General features: G+C 39.6%; 1 protein-coding gene across 2 annotated transcripts in view; it reads right to left on the bottom strand.

Annotated features, from left to right (window-relative positions):
- slc11a2 (solute carrier family 11 member 2) overlaps positions 1 to 16727 on the bottom strand; it is a 72656-nt gene extending 55929 nt beyond the window's left edge. Inside the window, exons 1-2 of one of the 2 annotated variants that reach the window (XM_061875494.1) lie at positions 16572 to 16727; positions 80 to 163 (exon numbers count right to left, since the gene is read on the bottom strand). In XM_061875494.1, coding sequence (XP_061731478.1) covers positions 80 to 113 — 34 coding nt within the window. In that variant the 5' untranslated portion in view covers positions 114 to 163; positions 16572 to 16727. The remainder of the gene's footprint in view (positions 1 to 79; positions 164 to 16571) is intronic. The other variant, XM_061875495.1, reaches the window with a different exon arrangement.
- Between the last annotated feature and the right edge of the window lie 4711 nt (positions 16728 to 21438).

Genomic DNA, 21438 nt, shown 5'->3' with positions numbered 1-21438 from the left:
TGTGTGTGTGTGTGTGTGTGTGTGTGTGTGTGTGTGTGTGTGTTGAGGTGCTCGTGTTTCTGTTGTTGCAAGCCGTTACCTTGGAAGAGGTCTCCATCCTGCTGTTCCTTCATCAGAGCAGGCTGACCGATCCCTGGGAACTCGAGGGATGACTTTCAGCCTGCTAACAAAAAGGAACACACTATCTGAGAAATAGCAAATGTAAGATGTGGAAAACTGCTATATATATATAGATCTGATAATCTTGTAGGATTGTGGATTGTAATGTACAGTCAAAACGTACAACTACAGTATAATAAATAAAGAGTACAGGCCAAAAGTTAGGACACACATCCTCATTCAATGTGTTTTCTTTATTTTCATGACTACTTACATTGTAGATTGGCACTGAAGGCATCAACACTTTGAATGAACACTTGTGGAGTTATGTACTTGACAAAAAAAGGTGAAATAACTGAAATTAAATTAAATTCTAGTTTCTTCTAAACAGCCACCTTTTGCTCTGATTACTGTTTTGCACACTCTTGGCATTCTCTCCATGAGCTTCAAGAACTAAAATGGTTTTCACTTAACAGGTGTCATAGTTTCGATACCTTCAGTGACAATCTACAATGTAAATAGTCATGAAAATAAAGAAAACACTAAAATGAAGTGTGTCCAAACTTTTGAAATATATATATATACAAGGAGAAATATAATCCTAGACAAAAATGTAATTTAAAACATTTGTACGCACATACAACCCTTAACACCTTCAGTATATCAATATGCGGAATTAAATTATGGAAAGCATTAAGCAAAGAAATCCAACAATGTACTAATATGATCGACTGCAAGAAACTCTTCAAAATTTAAGTGTTTACAAAGTACAAAGAAGAAAAAACATTCATTTTTATCTTATTTTATTTCTCTCACCACATGAAATATAACTTACTTCATTAATTAGCATTCATTTATTGTTAATGTTATTAGTTCAATAATCAATCAATGTTTACTTGTATAGCCCTAAATTTAAAGTTAAAATACCAATGATTGTCACACACACACGAGGTGTGGCGAAATTATTCTCTGCATTTGACCCACCACCCTTAACCCCCCCCTGGGAGGTGAGGGGAGCAGTGGGGAGCAGCGTTGGCCGCGCCCGGGAATCAGGAGTGTCTCAAAGGGCTGCACAAGCCACAACGACATCCTCGGCTCGGATCCCACATCAGGGCAAGTTAAAACTCAAGCCATGTTATTACAAACCCCGTTTCCATATGAGGTGGAAATTTGTGTTAGATGTAAATATAAACAGAATACAATGATTTGCAAATCATTTTCTACCCATATTCAGTTGAATGCACTACCAAGAAAAGATATTTGATGTTCAAATTCATAAGCTTTTATTTATTTTTTTGCAAATAATAATTAACTTGGAATTTCATGGCTGCAACACGTGCCAAAGTAGTTGGGAAAGGGCATGTTCACTACTGTGTTACATCACCTTTTCTTTTAACAACACTCAATAAACGTTTGGGAACTGAGGAAACTAATTGTTGAAGCTTTGAAAGTGGAATTCTTTCCCATTCTTGTTTTATGTAGAGCTTCAGTCGTTTAACAGTCCGGGGTCTCCGCTGTCGTATTTTACACTTCATAATGCGCCACACATTTTCCATGTGAGACAGGTCTGGACTGCAGGCGGGCCAGGTAAGTACCCGCACTCTATTTTTACGAAGCCACGCTGTTGTTACACGTTCTGAATGTGGCTTGGCATTGTCTCGCTGAAATAAGCAGGGGCGTCCATGAGAAGGACGGCGCTCAGATGGCAGCATATGTTGTTCCAAAACCTGTATGTACCTTTCAGCATTAATGGTGCCTTCACAGATGTGTAAGTTACCCATGCCTTGGGCACTAATGCACCCCCATACCATCACACATGCTGGCTTTTCAACTTTGTGCCGATAACAGTCTGAATGGTTTGTTTCCCCTTTGGTCCGGATGACACAATGTCAAATATTTCCAAAAACATTTTTAAATGTGGACTCGTCAGACCACAGAACACTTTTCCACTTTGCATCAGTCCATCTTAGCTGATCTCGGGCCCAGAGATGATGTTGATAAATAGCTTTCGCTTTGAATAGTAGAGCTTTAACTTGCACTTACAGATGTAGCGACCAACTGTATTTAGTGACAGTGGTTATCTGAAGTGTTCCTGAGCCCATGTGGTGATATCCTTTAGAGATTGATGTCGGTTTTTGATACAGTTCCGTCTGAGGGATGGAAGGTCACGGTCATTCAATGTTGGTTTCCGGCCATGCCGCTTACGTGGAGTGATTTCTCCAGATTCTCTGAACCTTTTGATGATATTATGGAGCGTAGATGTTGAAATCCCTAAATTTCTTGCAATTGCACTTTGAGAAAGGTTGTTCTTAAACTGTTTGACTATTTGCTCACACAGTTGTGGACAAAGGGGTGTACCTCGCCCCATCCTTTCTTGTGAAAGACTGAGCATTTTTTGGGAAGCTGTTTTTATAGCCAATCATGGCACCCACCTGTTCCCAATTAGCCTGCACACCTGTGGGATGTTCCAAATAAGTGTTTGATGAGCATTCCTCAACTTTTTCGGTATTTATTGCCACCTTTCCCAACTTCTTTGTCACGTGTTGCTGGCATCAAATTCTAAAGTTAATGATTATTTGCAAGAAAAAAAACGTTTATCAGTTTGAACATCAAATATGTTGTCTTTGTAGCATATTCAACTGAATATGGCTTGAAAAAGATTTGCAAATCATTGTATTCTGTTTATATTTACATCTAACACAATTTCCCAACTCATATGGAAACGGGGTTTGTGAACACAAACTCCACTCAAACTTTTGGTCTGTACTGTATATTTAGCTAAAATGAGCTGTAATATTTCACATAGTACTTTAGTGTAAAAATACAGCATGGTGATAGTTTTGTGGGGGTCTAGCAGTGAAAATAGTAAGTGCTTTCATCCGGTCTGAGTCCCAAAATATCTGATTTAAATTTAAATGAATTGGGAAAATGTGTTGCAACTGCAGATTTGGTCACTAAAAAAAAAACATGCAAAGTCATTTCTAGCGAGAAAATATAATTGTGCCCCTTTGTCGCCAGTCATAAGAAGAAAAAAAAAAGAGGAACTGTCGAATGACGAAAATGTTTTGCCTGCGCTCGACACAACTTTTTCTTTCAACTCGGCAGTCCAAGGATGAAATGTGAAACGTCATTCCAGACAAAGTGCAAGACCTTGAAACGCTCTTCTGTTCTCTGACACACAGCAAACACGTGACTGGAACTTCTCCCAGTAGGACTCCAGCAAAAAAAAAAAAAGCACTGTATTGTCTATGACAGACCTGGGCAAACTTATATATTTTTTAACATGCCTCAAAACAGCAACGTGGAATTTGGGACATGCTCTCCCTGAGAGAGCCATGAGGAGGTTGAGGTGGGCGGGGTTGGGGGGGTGTATATTGGAGCGTCCCGGAAGAGTTAGTGGTGCAAGGGATACTGGGTATTTGTTCTGTTGTGTTACGGTGCGGATGTTCTCACAAAATGTGTTTCTCATTCTTGTTTGGTGCGGGTTCACTGTGTGGCGCATATTTGCAACAGTGTTAAAGTTGTTTGTATGGCCACCCTCAGTGTGACCTGTATGGCTGTTAACCAAGTATGCCTTGCATTCACTTGTGTTTGTGACAAGCCGTAGATATTATGTGATTGGGCCGGCACGGGAAGGTTTAGCTCGGTTGGTAGAGCGGCCATGCCAGCAACTTGAGGGTTGCAGGTTCGATTCCCGCTTTCACCATCCTAGTCAATGCCGTCGATTTATCCAGTCAGCAACAATGTGTTTGGCAACGTAAATTAAACAATTTAAAAAAAAATAACGGTTTGAAATGGTCCAGGTTATCGGGGACTGTTATTACTGACGGACAGGAGTCGCGGTGTGACTGCAGCCAGGCACGTATGAAAACCCTCGTCTCCATGGCAACATTTCTGTCTCTTTCGCTCATTTGCCGCTTTTCCACTAATGCAGGGGTAGGCAACCCAGAACGTTGAAAAAGCCATTTTGGTCGAGTGGAAAAGCAGCAAAACGTTTCTCTGCTTGAATCACGCAAGTGACGTCAATGTTCGGCCCTCGAGAGCCACATACGGTATAGCTCAGTTGGTAGAGTGGCCGTGCCAGCAACTTGAGGGTTGCAGGTTCGATTCCCGCTTCCGCCATCAGTCACTGCCGTTGTGTCCTTGGGCAAGACACTTTACCCACCTGCTCCCAGTGCCACCCACACTGGTTTAAATGTAACTTAGATATTGGGTTTCACTATGTAAAGCGCTATATAAATATAATTCACTTCACTTCACTTTAAGGTTTATTGGCGCTCTGTACTTCTCCCTACGTCCGTGCACACAGCGGCGTTTTACAAAGTGATACATTTTACCTTTAGAAAAAGATTCAGATAAATTTGAAACCGATACAGATAATTTCCGATATTACATTTTAAAGCATTTATCGGCCGATAATATCGGCAGTCTCCTACCGGTTGGACGTGCCCTAAACACCTCCCTCGGGAGGCGTTCGGGTGGCATCCTGACCAGATGCCCGAACCACCTCATCTGGCTCCTCTCGATGTGGAGGAGCAGCGGCTTTACTTTGAGTTCCTCCCGGATGACAGAGCTTCTCACCCTATCTCTAAGGGAGAGACCCGCCACACGGCGGAGGAAACTCATTTGGGCCGCTTGTACCCGTGATCTTATCCTTTCGGTCATGACCCAAAGCTCATGACCATAGGTGAGGATGGGAACGTAGATCGACCGGTAAATTGAGAGCTTTGCCTTCCGGCTCAGCTCCTTCTTCACCACAACAGATCGGTACAACGTCCGCATTACTGAAGACGCCGCACCGATCCGCCTGTCGATCTCACGATCCACTCTTCCCCCACTCGTGAACAAGACTCCTAGGTACTTGAACTCCTCCACTTGGGGCAGGGTCTCCTCCCCAACCCGGAGATGGCACTCCACCCTTTGCCGGGAGAGAACCATGGACTCGGATTTGGAGGTGCTGATTCTCATTCCGGCCGCTTCACACTCGGCTGCGAACCGATCCAGTGAGAGCTGAAGATCCCGATATTATGCCGTCAGGAAGGGGAAGCAGTGCACTGTCAACACCGTGTATGGTGCGGATGGTGTTCTGCTGACCTCAACTGCGGATGTTGTGGATAGGTGGAAGGAATACTTTGAAGACCTCCTCAATCCCACCAACACGTCTTCCTATGAGGAAGCAGTGCCTGGGGAATCTGTGGTGGACTCTCCTATTTCTGGGGCTGAGGTTGCTGAGGTAGTTAAAAAGCTCCTCGGTGGCAAGGCCCCAGGGGTGGATGAGATCCGCCCGGAGTTCCTTAAGACTCTGGATGCTGTGGGGCTGTCTTGGTTGACAAGACTCTGCAGCATCGCGTGGACATCGGGGGCGGTACCTCTGGATTGGCAGACCGGGGTGGTGGTCCCTCTCTTTAAGAAGGGGGACCGGAGGGTGTGTTCCAACTATCGTGGGATCACACTCCTCAGCCTTCCCGGTAAGGTTTATTCAGGTGTACTGGAGAGGAGGCTACGCCGGATAGTTGAACCTCGGATTCAGGAGGAACAGTGTGGTTTTCGTCCTGGTCGTGGAACTGTGGACCAGCTCCATACTCTCGGCAGGGTTCTTGAGGGTGCATGGGAGTTTGCCCAACCAGTCTACATGTGCTTTGCGGACTTGGAGAAGGCATTCGACCGTGTCCCTCGGGAAGTCCTGTGGGGAGTGCTCAGAGAGTATGGGGTATCGGACTGTCTTATTATGGCAGTCCGATCCCTGTATGATCAGTGTCAGAGCTTGGTCCGCATTATCGGACATCTCTATCAATAACACTAATACTTGGTTGATATTCAGGCCACGAAATGTAAATAGAGTATTGTTGGGGGGTTTTAGATCTTTTTAGAGGGCTTTATGGGCAGAATCAAGTACTCTCATTAGCTGCATTGTTATACATGCCGTGTTTAACAACTTAGAATGCATTAAAAAAAGAAGAACATGACCTCTTGTCTTATAGACAGTACAGGCCAGAAGTTTGGACAAACCTTCTCCTCATTCGGTGCGTTTTCTTTATTTTAACGACTATTTACATTGTAGATTGTCACTCAAGGCATCAAAACTATGAATGAACACGTGAAGTCATGTACTCAACAAAAAAAGGGGAAATAACTGAAAACCTGTTTCATATTCTAGTTTCCTCAAAATAGCCACACTTTGCTCTGATTTTCTTGGCATTCTCTCAATGAGCTTCAAAACAGTCAGAATAATTTGATCTAAGTTATCACAGAACTTTGTGTTTCAATGAGTTCCCGGCGAGTAGACAAAAGCTGTTTTTGATCTAACCGATCAAAAGGGTTGTAAAACTCCACCGTGAAGGATGGGAAGCGACATAAAGGTGTCCATTTCTTTGATGTATTGTAACCCACAGGAAGATGTTGTCTTGACCCGAGATCTACAAAGCGGGGAGGAAGCAGGACCTGACCCCTCTCCAGGCACCTTTTCTTTGAACTGTTTTGTAACCAAAGGCGACGGCTATTTACGACCTCCCCTTCCTTTAGAAACAGCTGTTGCCATGTAATCAGGGTAGGGATGCACCGAAATGAAAATTTGTGGCCGTAGCCGAAGCCGAATAAAATTTAAACTCTTGGCCGAAGACCGAATAATGAATGCAGTTTTTCACCATTTTTTTTACATTGCATAAATAGCCCAGAATAAATATTTAGACATGTTTTTCAAATAAAGTAATTTTTTATTGAATACTGACATTTTTTTAAAATTCCAGTAGCCTTTGCTTTTCAAAAAAAAAAGCACAGTTTTTCATTTAGATTAGGCCTTCAAACAAAACATGCATTCCAAAAAAAAATAAAGTGCATTAAAGTGGATAAACCAACAACAAATGAATTATTGTCCTTTTGGCAAAAGTCTGCTTAGCCACAGTAGATATGCTAATAATGTAAACAGAGGCCCCACTAAATCTCAATAAGTGTGTGCTTGTAACCTCATACACTTATACAGGTAGCCTACACAACAGGCTAATAATGTAAACAGAGGCCCCACTAAATCTCAATAAGTGTGTGCTTGTAACCTCATACACTTATACAGGTAGCCTACACAACAGGCTAATAATGTAAACAGAGGCCCCACTAAATCTCAATAAGTGTGTGCATGTAACCTCATACACTTATACAGGTACACAACAGGCTAATAATGTAAACAGAGGCCCCACTAAATCTCAATAAGTGTGTGCATGTAACCTCATACACTTATACAGGTACACAACATATCCCAACGTCACTGCACGTTGGTTGATTGCGTCACCGCGTCAAAAAATTGCGTCACACGCCACTATTCGGCCTTGTTTTTAACTCATTCCACCGAAGGCCGAATGTGGCTTTTTTTGCCATATTCGGCCGAATATATTCGGTTACCGATTAATCGGTGCATCCCTAAATCAGGGAAAGTCCAAATAAAAGAGGAGGCGTACAATCTTTCGTCAGAGCGTGGCGGGACACTGTACAAGGGTACAGGTCTACGTGTTTCTCCTCATTGAGCCGAACTTAATTCTGTCTCTGTTTAATTCCTTGCTTCTATGTCTGTTTAATAGATGTCATCGGTGTTTGAACCTGACAAAAAAACATTTCAGGTGACTACCTCTCGAAGCTTATCGAGAGAATGCCAAGAGTGTGCAAAGTGTGGCCTTTTTGAAGAAACTAGAATATAAATATATTTGCTAAGTACACAACTTCAGGTGTTCATTCATAGTTTTGATGCCTTCAGTGACAATCTACAATGTAAATAGTCATGAAAATTAGGAAAACGCATTGAATGAGGAGAAGGTGTGTCCAATCTGTTGTACTGTACTGTAGGTAATGTGATTGCAAGCACAATTCCTTCCAAAAGTCCCGGAATTATAATCAAAGTACCTTCTTATCTGCTCTACAGTCCATGTGCTGGGTTCCAGTCCAGAACACATGTCTCATGTGTCAGCACTAATCCCTTCAGCTTCTTATGTGAGCAGCAATAAAGCGTTTGACTGAATTCCCGCCAACTTCCGAAAGCCAAAAATGTGTCAAAGACTTCATGACAGGTCACGTATGGGGAAATATAAACGTACACCCAAATACAAAAGGACCAGCCTCTAGTTTTAAAACAAAGTAACGAGTGAACCGTGGGATAGGCAACTTTATCTACGGTGGACACTGGACAGCTTCTACAAATCACAAGTGCACATCTGCGACGACTCCCAAACGAACGTCGACGTTGCAAATGCTGTGAACAATCAAGTGCAAACAGGAAAAAGGAAAGGGAAAAAAAGAGAAGAAAGCAGAATATTTTCATTATAAAATGCTTAGGTATTAAAATGAACTCAACATTTTACTCCTTCACTCTTCATTCTTAAACCAGTTAAGGTATTAGCACACAACTTTTTTTAAAGCAAAACAAGTCTTATTCCTTTATTATTGACTTCAATTAAACATCTTTGTTCATGACACAAGAAAAGGTAAAACAGGGTTAGCCTTCTTCCTACTCCTTTTCAGACAAGGTAAATTGTTGAACTGTAAACACAAGATGTCTAAGAATTCAATTAAATCTTGTATGCATGTTGAAAATATACTAAAACATTACAATAGCAAGCAACATTAAATGTATCAAAACAAGTCAACATTCCCTAGATTAGGACATGTGCCTTGTACTTTAAGGCAGGGGTGTCAAACCGGTTTTCATTGAGAGCCACATTGTTAGAATAGAATACAATAGAATAGAAAGTACTTTATGGATTCCTGGGGGAAATCCAGCACCACATTTCGCTCACAATAGACGATAAACATTAAGGTATTTTTACATGTGAATAATATAAATACAATCTATTATACAGCATTATTCACATGTGAATAACATGAATACAGTCTATTATACAGCATTATTCACATGTCCGTCCATCCATCCATCCATTTTCTACCGCTTATTCACGTGAATAATATAAATATAGTGTATTATACAGCGTTATTCACATGTGAATAATATAAATACAGTCTATTACAAAGCATTATTCACATGTGAATAATATAAATACAGTCTATTACACAGCATTATTCACATGTGAATAACATGAATACAGTCTATTATACAGCATTATTCACATGTCCGTCCATCCATCCATCCATTTTCTACTGCTTATTCACGTGAATAATATAAATATAGTCTATTATACAGCATCATTCACATGTGAATAATATAAATACAGTCTATTATACAGCATTATTTACATGTGAATAATATAAATACAAGTTATTATACAGCATTATTCACATGTGAATAATATAAATACAGTCTATTATACAGCATTATTCACATGTGAATAATATAAATACAGTCTATTACAAAGCATTATTCACACGTGAATAATATAAATACAGTCTATTATACAGCATTATTCACATGTGAATAATATAAATACAGTCTATTATACAGCATCATTCACATGTGAATAATATAAATACAGTCTATTACAAAGCATTATTCACATGTGAATAATATAAATACAGTCTATTATACAGCATTATTCACATGTGAATGATATAAATATAGTCTATTATACAGCATTATTCACATATGAATAATATAAATACAGTCAATTATACAGCATTATTCACATGTGAATAATATAAATATAGTCTATTATACAGCATTATTCACATGTGAATGATATATAGTCTATTATACAGCATTATTCACATGTGAATAATATAAATACAGTCTATTATACAGCATTATTCACATGTGAATAATATAAATACAGTCTATTATACAGCATTATTCACATGTGAATAATATAAATACAGTTTATTATACAGCATTATTCACATGTGAATAATATAAATACAGTCTATTATACAGCATTATTCACATGTGAATAATATAAATACAGTTTATTATACAGCATTATTCACATGTGAATAATATAAATACAGTCTATTATACAGCATTATTCACATGTGAATAATATAAATACAGTCCATTATGCATGACTTACACATGAATAATAATGTATCATTGCGTTATGGATTTGATTTTTCCTTTTTTTTTTAATAGAAATTGATGGATAACGTACTTGTTTTTGAAATCACAAATCAGGGGGACAAGCATGTTATTCTCACAAAAAATGTTTGGAATGTATGTTAAATATAAAGAGGTGTCGCAACTTTTTCCAACGAGGGCCACTTACTAAAAAGTCAAAGTAAGCATATTTATATTTTGTAAAAAAAAAAAAAAATGCTAAAAACGGACATTATATATGTTTGAAGACAACACTTTGTTTCAGTGTGCAATTATTAGCAATTACACAGGTTCAAAAACAACAGTAAAAATAATGAAATAAGACAACAAATAAGTAATGAACACTGTCACTTATAACACAAGCTTTAAATACAGGCTATCATGTCTTTTTTATGTTTTATTTTTCTAAATTTTCCAAAATTAAATTAAAATGACCCCTGCATACTTTGACTTTTCAGTATGAGACCCTTGGAGGAAGAAGTTTGGTCAGCCAGAGTTTTATCATAATCACATTTGTAGCTTTTTTTTTTACTGTTACTTTTTATTTAATGTTATTTCCTGGGGCACACTTTGGACACACTTTGATCATTCCATTTTTTACGTAGAAATTGATGGATAATATACTTGTTTCTGAAATCACAAATCAGGAAGACAACATTTTTGGAATACGTGTTGATAATAAAGGGGTGTCGCAACTTTATCCAACGAGGGCCACTTACTAAAAAGTCAAAGTAAGCATATTTTTATTTTGCAAAAGAAATATGCTAAAAACGGACATTATATATGTTTGAAGACAACACTTTGTTTCAGTGTGAAATTATTAGCTATTACACAGGTTCAGAAACAACAGTAAAAACAATAAAAAACAGAAAAAAAAGTTATGAGCAGTGTCACTTATAACACAAGCTTTAAATACAGGCTATATAATGTCTTTTTTTTATTTTCCAAAATAAAATTCAAATGACCCCTGCACACTTTGACTTTTCAGTATGAAACCCTTGGTGGAAGACGTTTGGGCACGCCAGACTTATCAGTATCATATTTCTAGCTTTTTTTTCCCTGTTATTTTTTACGTGAAGTGAAGTGAATTATATTTATATAGCGCTTTTCTCAAGTGACTCAAAGCGCTTTTACGTAGTGACACCCAATATCTAAGTTACATTTAAACCAGTGTGGGTGGCACTGGGAGCAGGTGGGTAAAGTGTCTTGCCCAAGGACACAACGGCAGTGACTAGGATGGCACAAGCGGGAATCGAACCTGCAACCCTCAAGTTGCTGACACGGCCACTCTACCAATCGAGCTATGCCGCCCCGATTATGCAACAATATTCCCCTGGGCCAACTTTGGCACTTGCTTGGATTTTTGACCACCCCTCTTGACAAAATTGGTGAAGTTCAGCTAAATGTGTTGGTTTTCTGACATGGACTTGTTTCTTCAGCATTGTCCCATTTACTCTCTGTAAAGCACCAGTTCCATTGGCAGCAAAACAGGCCCAGAGCATAATACTACCACCACCATGCTTGACGGCAGGTTGGTGTTCCTGGGATTAAAGGCCTCATTTGATCTTCAAACTCATAAACTTTTTCTTTTTTTTTTGCAAATAATAATTAACTTAGAATTTCATGGCTGCAACACGTGCCAAAGTAGTTGGGAAAGGGCATGTTCACCACTGTGTTACATCACCTTTTCTTTAAACAACACTCAATAAACGTTTGGGAACTGAGGAAACTAATTGTTGAAGCTTTGAAAGTGGAATTATTTCCCATTCTTGTTTTATGTAGAGCTTCAGTCCTTCAACAGTCCGGGGTCTCTGCTGTCGTATTTTACGCTTCATAATGCGCCACACATTTTCCATTGGATACAGGTCTGGACTGCAGGCGGGCCAGGAAAGTACCTGCTCTCTTTTACTACGAAACCACGCTGTTGTAACACGTGGCTTGGCATTGTCTTGCTGAAATAAGCAGGGGCATCCATGATAAAGTTGCTTGGATGACAACATATGTTGCTCCAAAACCTGTATGTACCTTTCAGCATTAATGGTGCCTTCACAGTTGTGTACTAATACACCCCCATACCATCACAGATGCTGGCTTTTGAACGTTGGGCCTATAACAATCCAGATGGTTATTTTCCTCTTTGTTCCGGAGGACACCACGTCCACAGTTTGCAAATATAATTTGAAATGTGGACTTGTCAGACCACAGAACAATTTTCCACTTTGCATCAGTCCATCTTCGATGAGCTCGGGCCCAGAGAAGCCGGTGGCTTTCCTTGGTGTTGTTGATAAATGGGTTTTGCTTTAAATAGCTGAGTTTTAACTTGCACGTACAGATGTATCAACCAACTGTAGTTACTGACAGTGGTTTTATGAAGTCTTCCTGAGCCCATGTGGTGATATCCTTTACACACCGATGTCTGTTTTTGATGCAGTACCGCCTGAGGGATCAACGGCCCGTAATATCATCGCTTATGTGCAGTGATTTCTCCAGATTCTCTGAACCTTTTGATGATTTTACGGACCGTAGATGGTAAAATCCCTAAATTCCTTGCAATAGCTCGTTGAGAAACGTTCGAAAACTGTTCGACAATTTTCTTACAAATTGGTGACCCTCGCCCCATCTTTGTTTGTGAATGACTTAGCATTTCATGAAAGCTGTTTTTATACCCAATCACGGCACCCACCTGTTCCCAATTAGCCTGCACACCTGTGGGATGTTCCATATAAGTGTTTATTGAGAATTTCTCACTTTATCAGTATTTATTGCCACCTTTCCCAACTTCTTTGTCACGTGTTGCTGGCATCAAATTCTAAAGTTAATGATTATCCGCAAAAAAAAAACGTTTATCAGTTTGAACATGAAATATGTTGTCTTTGTAGCATATTCAACTGAATATGGCTTGAAAAGGATTTGCAAATCATTGTATTCTGTTTATATTTACATCTAACACAATTTCCCAACTCATATGGAAACGGGGTTTGTAGTTACTTTGGTAATGTAAGTCACAGCAGCTCAGACGAGACCACAGACGCGGAAGGGGATTTTCACAATGTATCAGATATATCAGATAGTAGCTGGTATTATTTTGTACCCTTCGCGTTCATATTTCACTGTTTGTTGCATTTTTATTGCGTTTCACTTGATTGTAAAGTGTGTCGATCGTTAGGGGGTGTGACGTTCATATTTTGTCAATATTCAGCGTTTTATCCTACATCGAAAAATGTCAAATTCCATTATGTTTTTTAAGGCGGTCTGTCATAACGTTTCTAGCATTCAATCAGACATTATTGTGAGGTTTTGTATCAGTGTTCATAAAAATGGAAATACCGGCCCACAGACACCTTTTTTTTCTCTAAATGTGGCCTCTCCAAGTCAAAATAATTGCCCAGGCCTGTTCTGGAGGAAAGTTCTGTGGTCCAGAGGAGTGGTCAAATATTCAACCAAAAGCGCCTTATTGCAGTGAAACTTGCCAAGGGACAAGTAGGCAAATATTGACACTGCTGTATGTCTACTTTTGACTCGGCATATTTGCTCACATTCTCACTAGACCCATAAAAAATTCATAAAAGAACCAAACTTTATGAAAGTTTTTTTGTGACCAACAGGTATGTGCTCCAATCACTCTATCGTAATAAAATAAGAATTGTACAAACCCCGTTTCCATATGAGTTGGGGAAATTGTGTTAGATGTAAATATAAACAGAATACAATGATTTGCAAATCCTTTTCAAGCCATATTCAGTTGAATATGCTACAAAGACAACATATTTGATGTTCAAACTCATAAACTTTAATATTTTTTTGCAAATAATAATTAACTTAGAATTTCATGGCTGCAACACGTGCCAAAGTAGTTGGGAAAGGGCATGTTCACCACTGTGTTACATCACCTTTTCTTTTAACAACACTCAATAAACGTTTGGGAACTGAGGAAACTAATTGTTGAAGCTTTGAAAGAGAAATTCTTTCCCATTCTTGTTTTATGTAGAGCTTCAGTCCTTCAAGAGTCCGGGGTCTCCGCTGTCCTATTTTACGCTTCATAATGCGCCACATATTTTTGATGAGGGACAGGTCTGGACTGCAGGCGGGCCAAGAAAGTACCCGCACTCTTTTTTTACGATGCCACGCTTTTGTAACACGTGCTGAATGTGGCTTGGCATGGTCTTGTTGAAATAAGCAGGGGCGTCCATGAAAAAGACGGCGCTTAGATGGCAGCATATGTTGTTCCAAAACCTGTATGTACCTTTCAGCATTAATGGTGCCTTCACAGATGTGTAAGTTACCCATGCCTTGGGCACTAATGCACCCCCATACCATCACAGATGCTGACCTTTGAACTTTGCGTCGATAACAGTCTGGATGGCTCGCTTCCCCTTCGGTCCGGATGACACGATATCGAATATTTCCAAAAACAATTTGAAATGTGGACTCGTCAGACCACAGAACACTTATCCACTCTGCATCAGTCCATCTTAGAGAAGCCGGCGGCGTTTCTGGATGTTGTTGATAAATGGCTTTCGCTTTGCATAGTAGAGCTTTAACTTGCATTTGCAGATGTAGCTACGAACTGCACTTAGTGACAGTGGTTTTCTGAAGTGTTCCTGAGGCAATGTGGTGATATCCTTTAGAGATTGATGTCGCTTTTTGATACAGTGACGTCTGAGGGATCGAAGGTCACGGTCATTCAATGTTGGTTTCCAGGCAACGTGGAGTGATTTCTCCAGATTCTCTGAACCTTTTGATGATATTATGGAGCGTAGATGTTGAAATCCCTAAATTTCTTGCAATTGCACTTTGAGAAAGGTTGTTCTTAAACTGTTTGACTATTTTGCTCACGCAGTTGTGGACAAAGGGGTGTACCTTGCCCCATCCTTTCTTGTGAATGACTGAGCATTTTTTGGGAAGCTGTTTTTATAGCCAATCATGGCACCCACCTGTTCCCAATTAGCCTGCACACCTGTGGGATGTTCCAAATAAGTGTTTGATGAGCATTCCTCAACTTTATCAGTGTTTATTGCCACCATTCCCAACTTCTTTGTGATGTGTTGCTGGCATCAAATTCTAAAGTTAATGATTATTTGCAAAAAAAAAAAAAAATGTTTATCAGTTTGAACATGAAATATGTTGTCTTTGTAGCATATTCAACTGAATATGGCTTGAAAATGATTTGCAAATCATTGTATTCTGTTTATATTTACATCTAACACAATTTCCCAACTCATATGGAAACGGGGTTTGTAAACACAAACTCCACTCTAACTTTTGGTCTGTACTGTATATTTAGCTAAAATGAGCTGTAATATTTCACATAGTACTTTAGTGTAAAAATACAGCATGGTGATAGTTTTGTGGGAGTCTAGCAGTGAAAATAGTAAGTGCTTTCATCCGGTCTGAGTCCCAAAATATCTGATTTAAATTTAAATGAATTGGGAAAATGTGTTGCAACTGCGGATTTGGTCACTAAAAACAAAAAAATGCAAAGTCATTTCTAGCGAGAAAATATGATTGTGCCCCTTTGTCGCCAGTCATAAGAAAAAAAAGAGGAACTGTCGAGTGACGAAAATGTTGAACGTTTATTGAGTGTTGTTAAAAGAAAAGGTGATGTAACACAGTGGTGAACATGCCCTTTCCCAACTACTTCGGCACGTGTTGCAGCCATGAAATTCTAATTTGATTATTTGCAAGACAAAAAATTAAAGTTTATGAGTTTGAACATCAAATATATTGTCTTTGTAGCATATTCAACTGAATATGGGTTGAAAATGATTTGCAAATCATTGTATTCTGTTTATATTTACATCTAACACAATTTCCCAGCTCATATGGAAAAAGGGTTAGTAGAAATTATTTTCTTTAGTGGGACACGAGAAACCATGTGGCGGCCAGGATCTGGCACCCGTGCCTTACGTTTGCCACCCGTGCTGTAAGCAATTAGTGTTTTGAACATCCTTATTGTGTTATTCCGTCATGTTGAATACGTTTATTAGTAATACGAAGGAGAAATTAGTAGTCTTAGTTGTCTAACCTGGAAAGAGGAATAACTGGTTGATCAAGATTAGTGTTAGCATAAGAGTCATATATATGGCATTCCGACGATAGCATGTACAAAGTTATCAACGTCGGTCATTGAACGCGCAATGCACTGCCATCCATCCATTTCCTACCGCTTGTCCCCTCACTGTTTAGAATTTAAGGCAGGATTTCTGTCTTTCAAACATTTCTGACCTCTAGTCCTGATGATGTGGCTCCAGCGACGCACCAGGAAGGCACAGTAACATAACATGCTGACATTGTTGACGACTATTTCAACGTTGGAAAAAAATAAAATCTAAATGAAATGTTTAAGTGAATCTAGCTATCTGCAAAACACACAAGCTAACACGTGCTACATGTTAGCTTCCTGGCATATACCACCCACTTCACCCTTGGCAAAGTACGTAAACAACCTTACCTGGTTACGGTGCGGACGGCCCGATATTAAGGTATTTCAGTAATGAAGTCCGATATCCAACATGAAACATGAGTGTGAATGTAATGTCGGAATAGAATGAGACATGGACCAGACTAAACTCCGGCACCTTCGTGCCTTCTGTGCGGTTTTCTTGTCAACTTTAAGTTTTAAGTCATCGCGCATGCGCAGCACATTCGCGCTGGTCTGATTGGCCAACACGTGAAGGCTTTCCATTGGCTGTTATGTCGCCGCCATGTTGGTGCGGTCAATGCGGTCGGCAACTGTTTTGGATTGATTGAAACTTTTATTAGTAGATTGCAGTACAGTACATATTCCCTACAATTGACCACTAAATGGTAACACCCGAATAAGTTTTTCAACTTGTTTAAGTCGGGCTCCACGTAAATCAATTCATGGTGTTACAGCTGTAGATAGATAGATACAGTGGAGCAAAAAAGTATTTAGTCAGCCACCGATTGTGCAAGTTAAAATGATGACAGAGGTCTGTAATTTTCACAGAGGTGGGTAGTGACGCGCTATATTTACTCCGTTACATTTACTTGAGTAACTTTCGGGATAAATTGTACTTTTACGAGTAGTTTTTATGCAACATACTTTTGCTTTTACTTGAGTATATTTATAGAGAAGAAACGCTACTTTTACTTCGTTCCATTTATCTACATTCAGCTCGCTACTCGCTACTTTTTTTTATCGATCTATTAATGTTTGTTTTGGTTAATGACAGCTTCAAAGTAGGAACTACACATGCCTGCGTTTCACCAATCACATGCAGTCACTGGTGACGTTGGACCAATCAAACAGAGCCAAGTGGTCACATGACCCGATTTATACAAGTTGAAAAACTTATTGGGGTGTTACCATTTAGTGTTCAATTGTACGGAATATGTACTGTACTGTGCAATCTAATAATAAAAGTTTCAATCAATCAATAAAAAGTGTAAAGGAAAAAAGGCACTTTTTATTTCAACCGTACTTCCCGTCAAAAGCCTAAAGACTGATCGCACAGTTCCTGTCTTCACAATAAAAGCGCCGCTCCATCGAGCCTGCGTTAACAAAATAAGAGTCTCCGAATGCCAGCGCAAACAAGCTCGCAAACTATGGAGTTTGCCGCCAATGTATTTCTTGTAAAGTGTATAAAAACGAATATGGAAGCTGGACAAATAAGATGCCAAAAACCAACGACTTGCATGTGGTATTAGACAGAAAGGAGGAACTTTTTTCTCCTCTATTTGAAAACATGGACGTCTGAGTCCAATCATTGCAAGTCATCAGAATCAGGTAATACACCAACTTATATTCTTGTCTTCATGAAAGATAGGAATGTTAAACATGCATGTATATTCATTAAAATACCTTCAACATGTGAACAAAAACGGCAAAATAAATAAATATAAATTATATACTGTATATATAAATGTATGTATGTGTATATATATTTATATATATAATTTGTGTGTGTATAAATGATGTGTGTGTATGTATGATATATGTGTGTATGTGTATGTATATATGAGGTAGATCACCTCGACTTGGTCATTTATTAAGTAACTGATTAACGTTGAAAAACTTATTGAGGTGTTACCATTTAGTGGTCAATTGTACGGAATATGTACTGTACTGTGCAATCTACTAATAAAAGTATCAATCAATCAATCAATAAATGAATGCCTACTGAGCCTATGGTGCTGTTAAGTTAGTGTGGCTCAATGTGCCTTAATTTTTTTTTATTTGAATGTATTATTATTTAATATATAATATTGTTTTAGTTACTTAAGAGATATTCCTGGCTCTGAATTTGCTCGTTGCTATTTTTATGTTTTTGTGCATTATTTGTTGCCGTAATCATTAAACAAACAGGTTACTCATCAGTTACTCAGTACTTGAGTAGTTTTTTCACATCATGCTTTTTACTTTTACTCAAGTAAATATTTGGGTGACTACTCCTTACTTTTACTTGAGTAATACATCTTGAAAGTAACTGTACTCTTACTTGAGTACAATTTCTGGTTACTCTACCCACCTCTGAATTTTCATCATAGGTACACTTCAACTGTGAGAGACAGAATGTGAAAAAGGAATTCACATTGTAGGAATTTTAAATAATTTATTTGTAAATGATGGTGGAAAATAAGTATTTGGTCAACCATTCAAAGCTCTCACTGATGGAAGGAGGTTTTGGCTCCAAATCTCACGATACATGGCCCCATTCATTCTTTCCTTAACATGGATCAATCGTCCTGTCCCCTTAGCAGAAAAAACAGCCCCCACCCCCATGCTTCACAGTAGGTATGGTGTTCCTGGGATGCAACTCAGTATTCTTCTTCCTCCAAACACAACGAGTTGAGTTTATACCAAAAAGTTCTATTTTGGTTTCATCTGACCACATGACATTCTCCCAATCCTCTGCTGTATCATCTATGTATCCATTTTGGTATAAACTCAACTGGTCGTGTTTGGAGGAAGAAGAATACTGAGTGGCATCCCAAGAACACCATACCTACTGTGAAGCATGGGGGGGTGGGAGGGGGGTGCCCACATATGCAGTCCTCTCCCAGGTTTCTCAAAGTCATTGTCACCGACGTCCCACTGGGGTGAGTTTTTCCTTACCCTTATGTGGGTTCTGTACCGCCGATGTCATTGTGGCTTGTGTAGCCCTTTGAGACACTTGTGATTTAGGGCTATATAAATAAACATTGATTGATTGATTGATTGATTGATTGAGATGGATAGATAGATAGATAGACAGACAGACAGACAGACAGCCAGACACAGAGACAGACAGACAGATAGATGGATGGATGGATAGATAGATAGATAGATAGATAAATAGATAGATGGATAGATGGATAGATAGATAGATGGATAGATGGATAGATATATAAATAGATAGATAGATAGATGGATGGATAGATAGATGGATAGATGGATGGATGGATAGATAGATAGATAGATAGATAGATAGATAGATAGATAGATAGATAGATAGATAGATAGATGGATAGATAGATAGATAGATAGATAGATAGATAGATAGATAGATAGATAGATAGATAGATAGATAGATAGATAGATAGATAGATAGATAGATGGATAGATGGATAGACAGACAGACAGACAGACAGTTAGACAGACAGTTGAGAAATACTCATCAAACACTTATTTGGAACATCCCACAGGTGTGCAGGCTAATTGGGAACAGGTGGGTGCCATGATTGGCTATAAAAACAGCTTCCCAAAAAATGCTCAGTCTTTCACAAGAAAGGATGGGGCGAGGTACACCCCTTTGTCCACAACTGTGTGAGCAAATAGTCAAACAGTTTAAGAACAACCTTTCTCAAAGTGACATTGCAAGACATTTAGGGATTTCAACATCTACGCTCCATAATATCATCAAAAGGTTCAGAGAATCTGGAGAAATCACTCCACGTAAGCGGCATGGCCGGAAACCAACATTGAATGACCGTGACCTTCCATCCCTCAGACGGCACTGGATCAAAAACCGACATCAATCTCTAAAGGATATCACCACATGGGCTCAGGAACACTTCAGAAAACCACTGTCACTAAATACAGTGTTTCGCTTCATCCTTAAGTGAAATTTAAATCTCTACTATGCAAAGCGAAAGCCATTTATCAACAACATCCAGAAACGCCGCCGGCTTCTCTGGGCCCGAGATCGTCTAAGATGGACTGATGCAAAGTGGAAAAGTGTTCTGTGGTCTGACGAGTCCACAGTTCAAATTGTTTTTGGAAATATTCGACATCGTGTCATCCGGACCAAAGGGGAAGCGAACCATCCAGACTGTTATCGACGCAAAGTGGAAAAGCCAGCATGTGTGATGGTATGGGGGTGTATTAGTGACCAAGACATGGGTAACTTACACATGTATGATGGTATGGGGGTGTATTAGTGGCCAAGGCATGGGTAACTTACACATGTGTGATGGTATGGGGGTGTATTAGTGCCCAAGACATGGGTAACTTACACATGTGTGATGGTATGGGGGTGTATTAGTGCCCAAGGCATGGGTAACTTACACATGTGTGATGGTATGGGGGTGTATTAGTGCCCAAGGCATGGGTAACTTACACATGTGTGATGGTATGGGGGTGTATTAGTGCCCAAGGCATGGGTAACTTACACATGTGTGATGGTATGGGGGTGTATTAGTGCCCAAGGCATGGGTAACTTACACATGTGTGATGGTATGGGGGTGTATTAGTGCCCAAGGCATGGGTAACTTACACATGTGTGATGGTATGGGGGTGTATTAGTGCCCAAGGCATGGGTAACTTACACATGTGTGATGGTATGGGGGTGTATTAGTGCCCAAGACATGGGTAACTTACACATGTGTGATGGTATGGGGGTGTATTAGTGCCCAAGGCATGGGTAACTTACACATGTGTGATGGTATGGGGGTGTATTAGTGCCCAAGGCATGGGTAACTTACACATGTGTGATGGTATGGGGGTGTATTAGTGCCCAAGACATGGGTAACTTACACATGTGTGATGGTATGGGGGTGTATTAGTGCCCAAGACATGGGTAACTTACACATGTGTGATGGTATGGGGGTGTATTAGTGCCCAAGGCATGGGTAACTTACACATGTGTGATGGTATGGGGGTGCATTAGTGCCCAAGGCATGGGTAACTTACACATCTGTGAAGGCACCATTAATGCTGAAAGGTACATACAGGTTTTGGAACAACATATGCTGCCATCCAAGCGCCGTCTTTTCACGGACACCCCTGCTTATTTCAGTAAGACAAGTGTTACAACAGCGTGGCTTCGTGAAAAAAGACTGCGTGTACTGAGCGGTACAGCTCGGTTGGTGGAGCG

The sequence above is a fragment of the Nerophis ophidion genome, linkage group LG16 (genome assembly GCF_033978795.1).
Source record: "Nerophis ophidion isolate RoL-2023_Sa linkage group LG16, RoL_Noph_v1.0, whole genome shotgun sequence".
Classification (NCBI taxonomy): domain Eukaryota; kingdom Metazoa; phylum Chordata; class Actinopteri; order Syngnathiformes; family Syngnathidae; genus Nerophis; species Nerophis ophidion.
The sequence above is the reverse complement of the archived record's forward strand: the minus strand, read 5'-3'. Positions and strand labels throughout refer to the sequence as shown.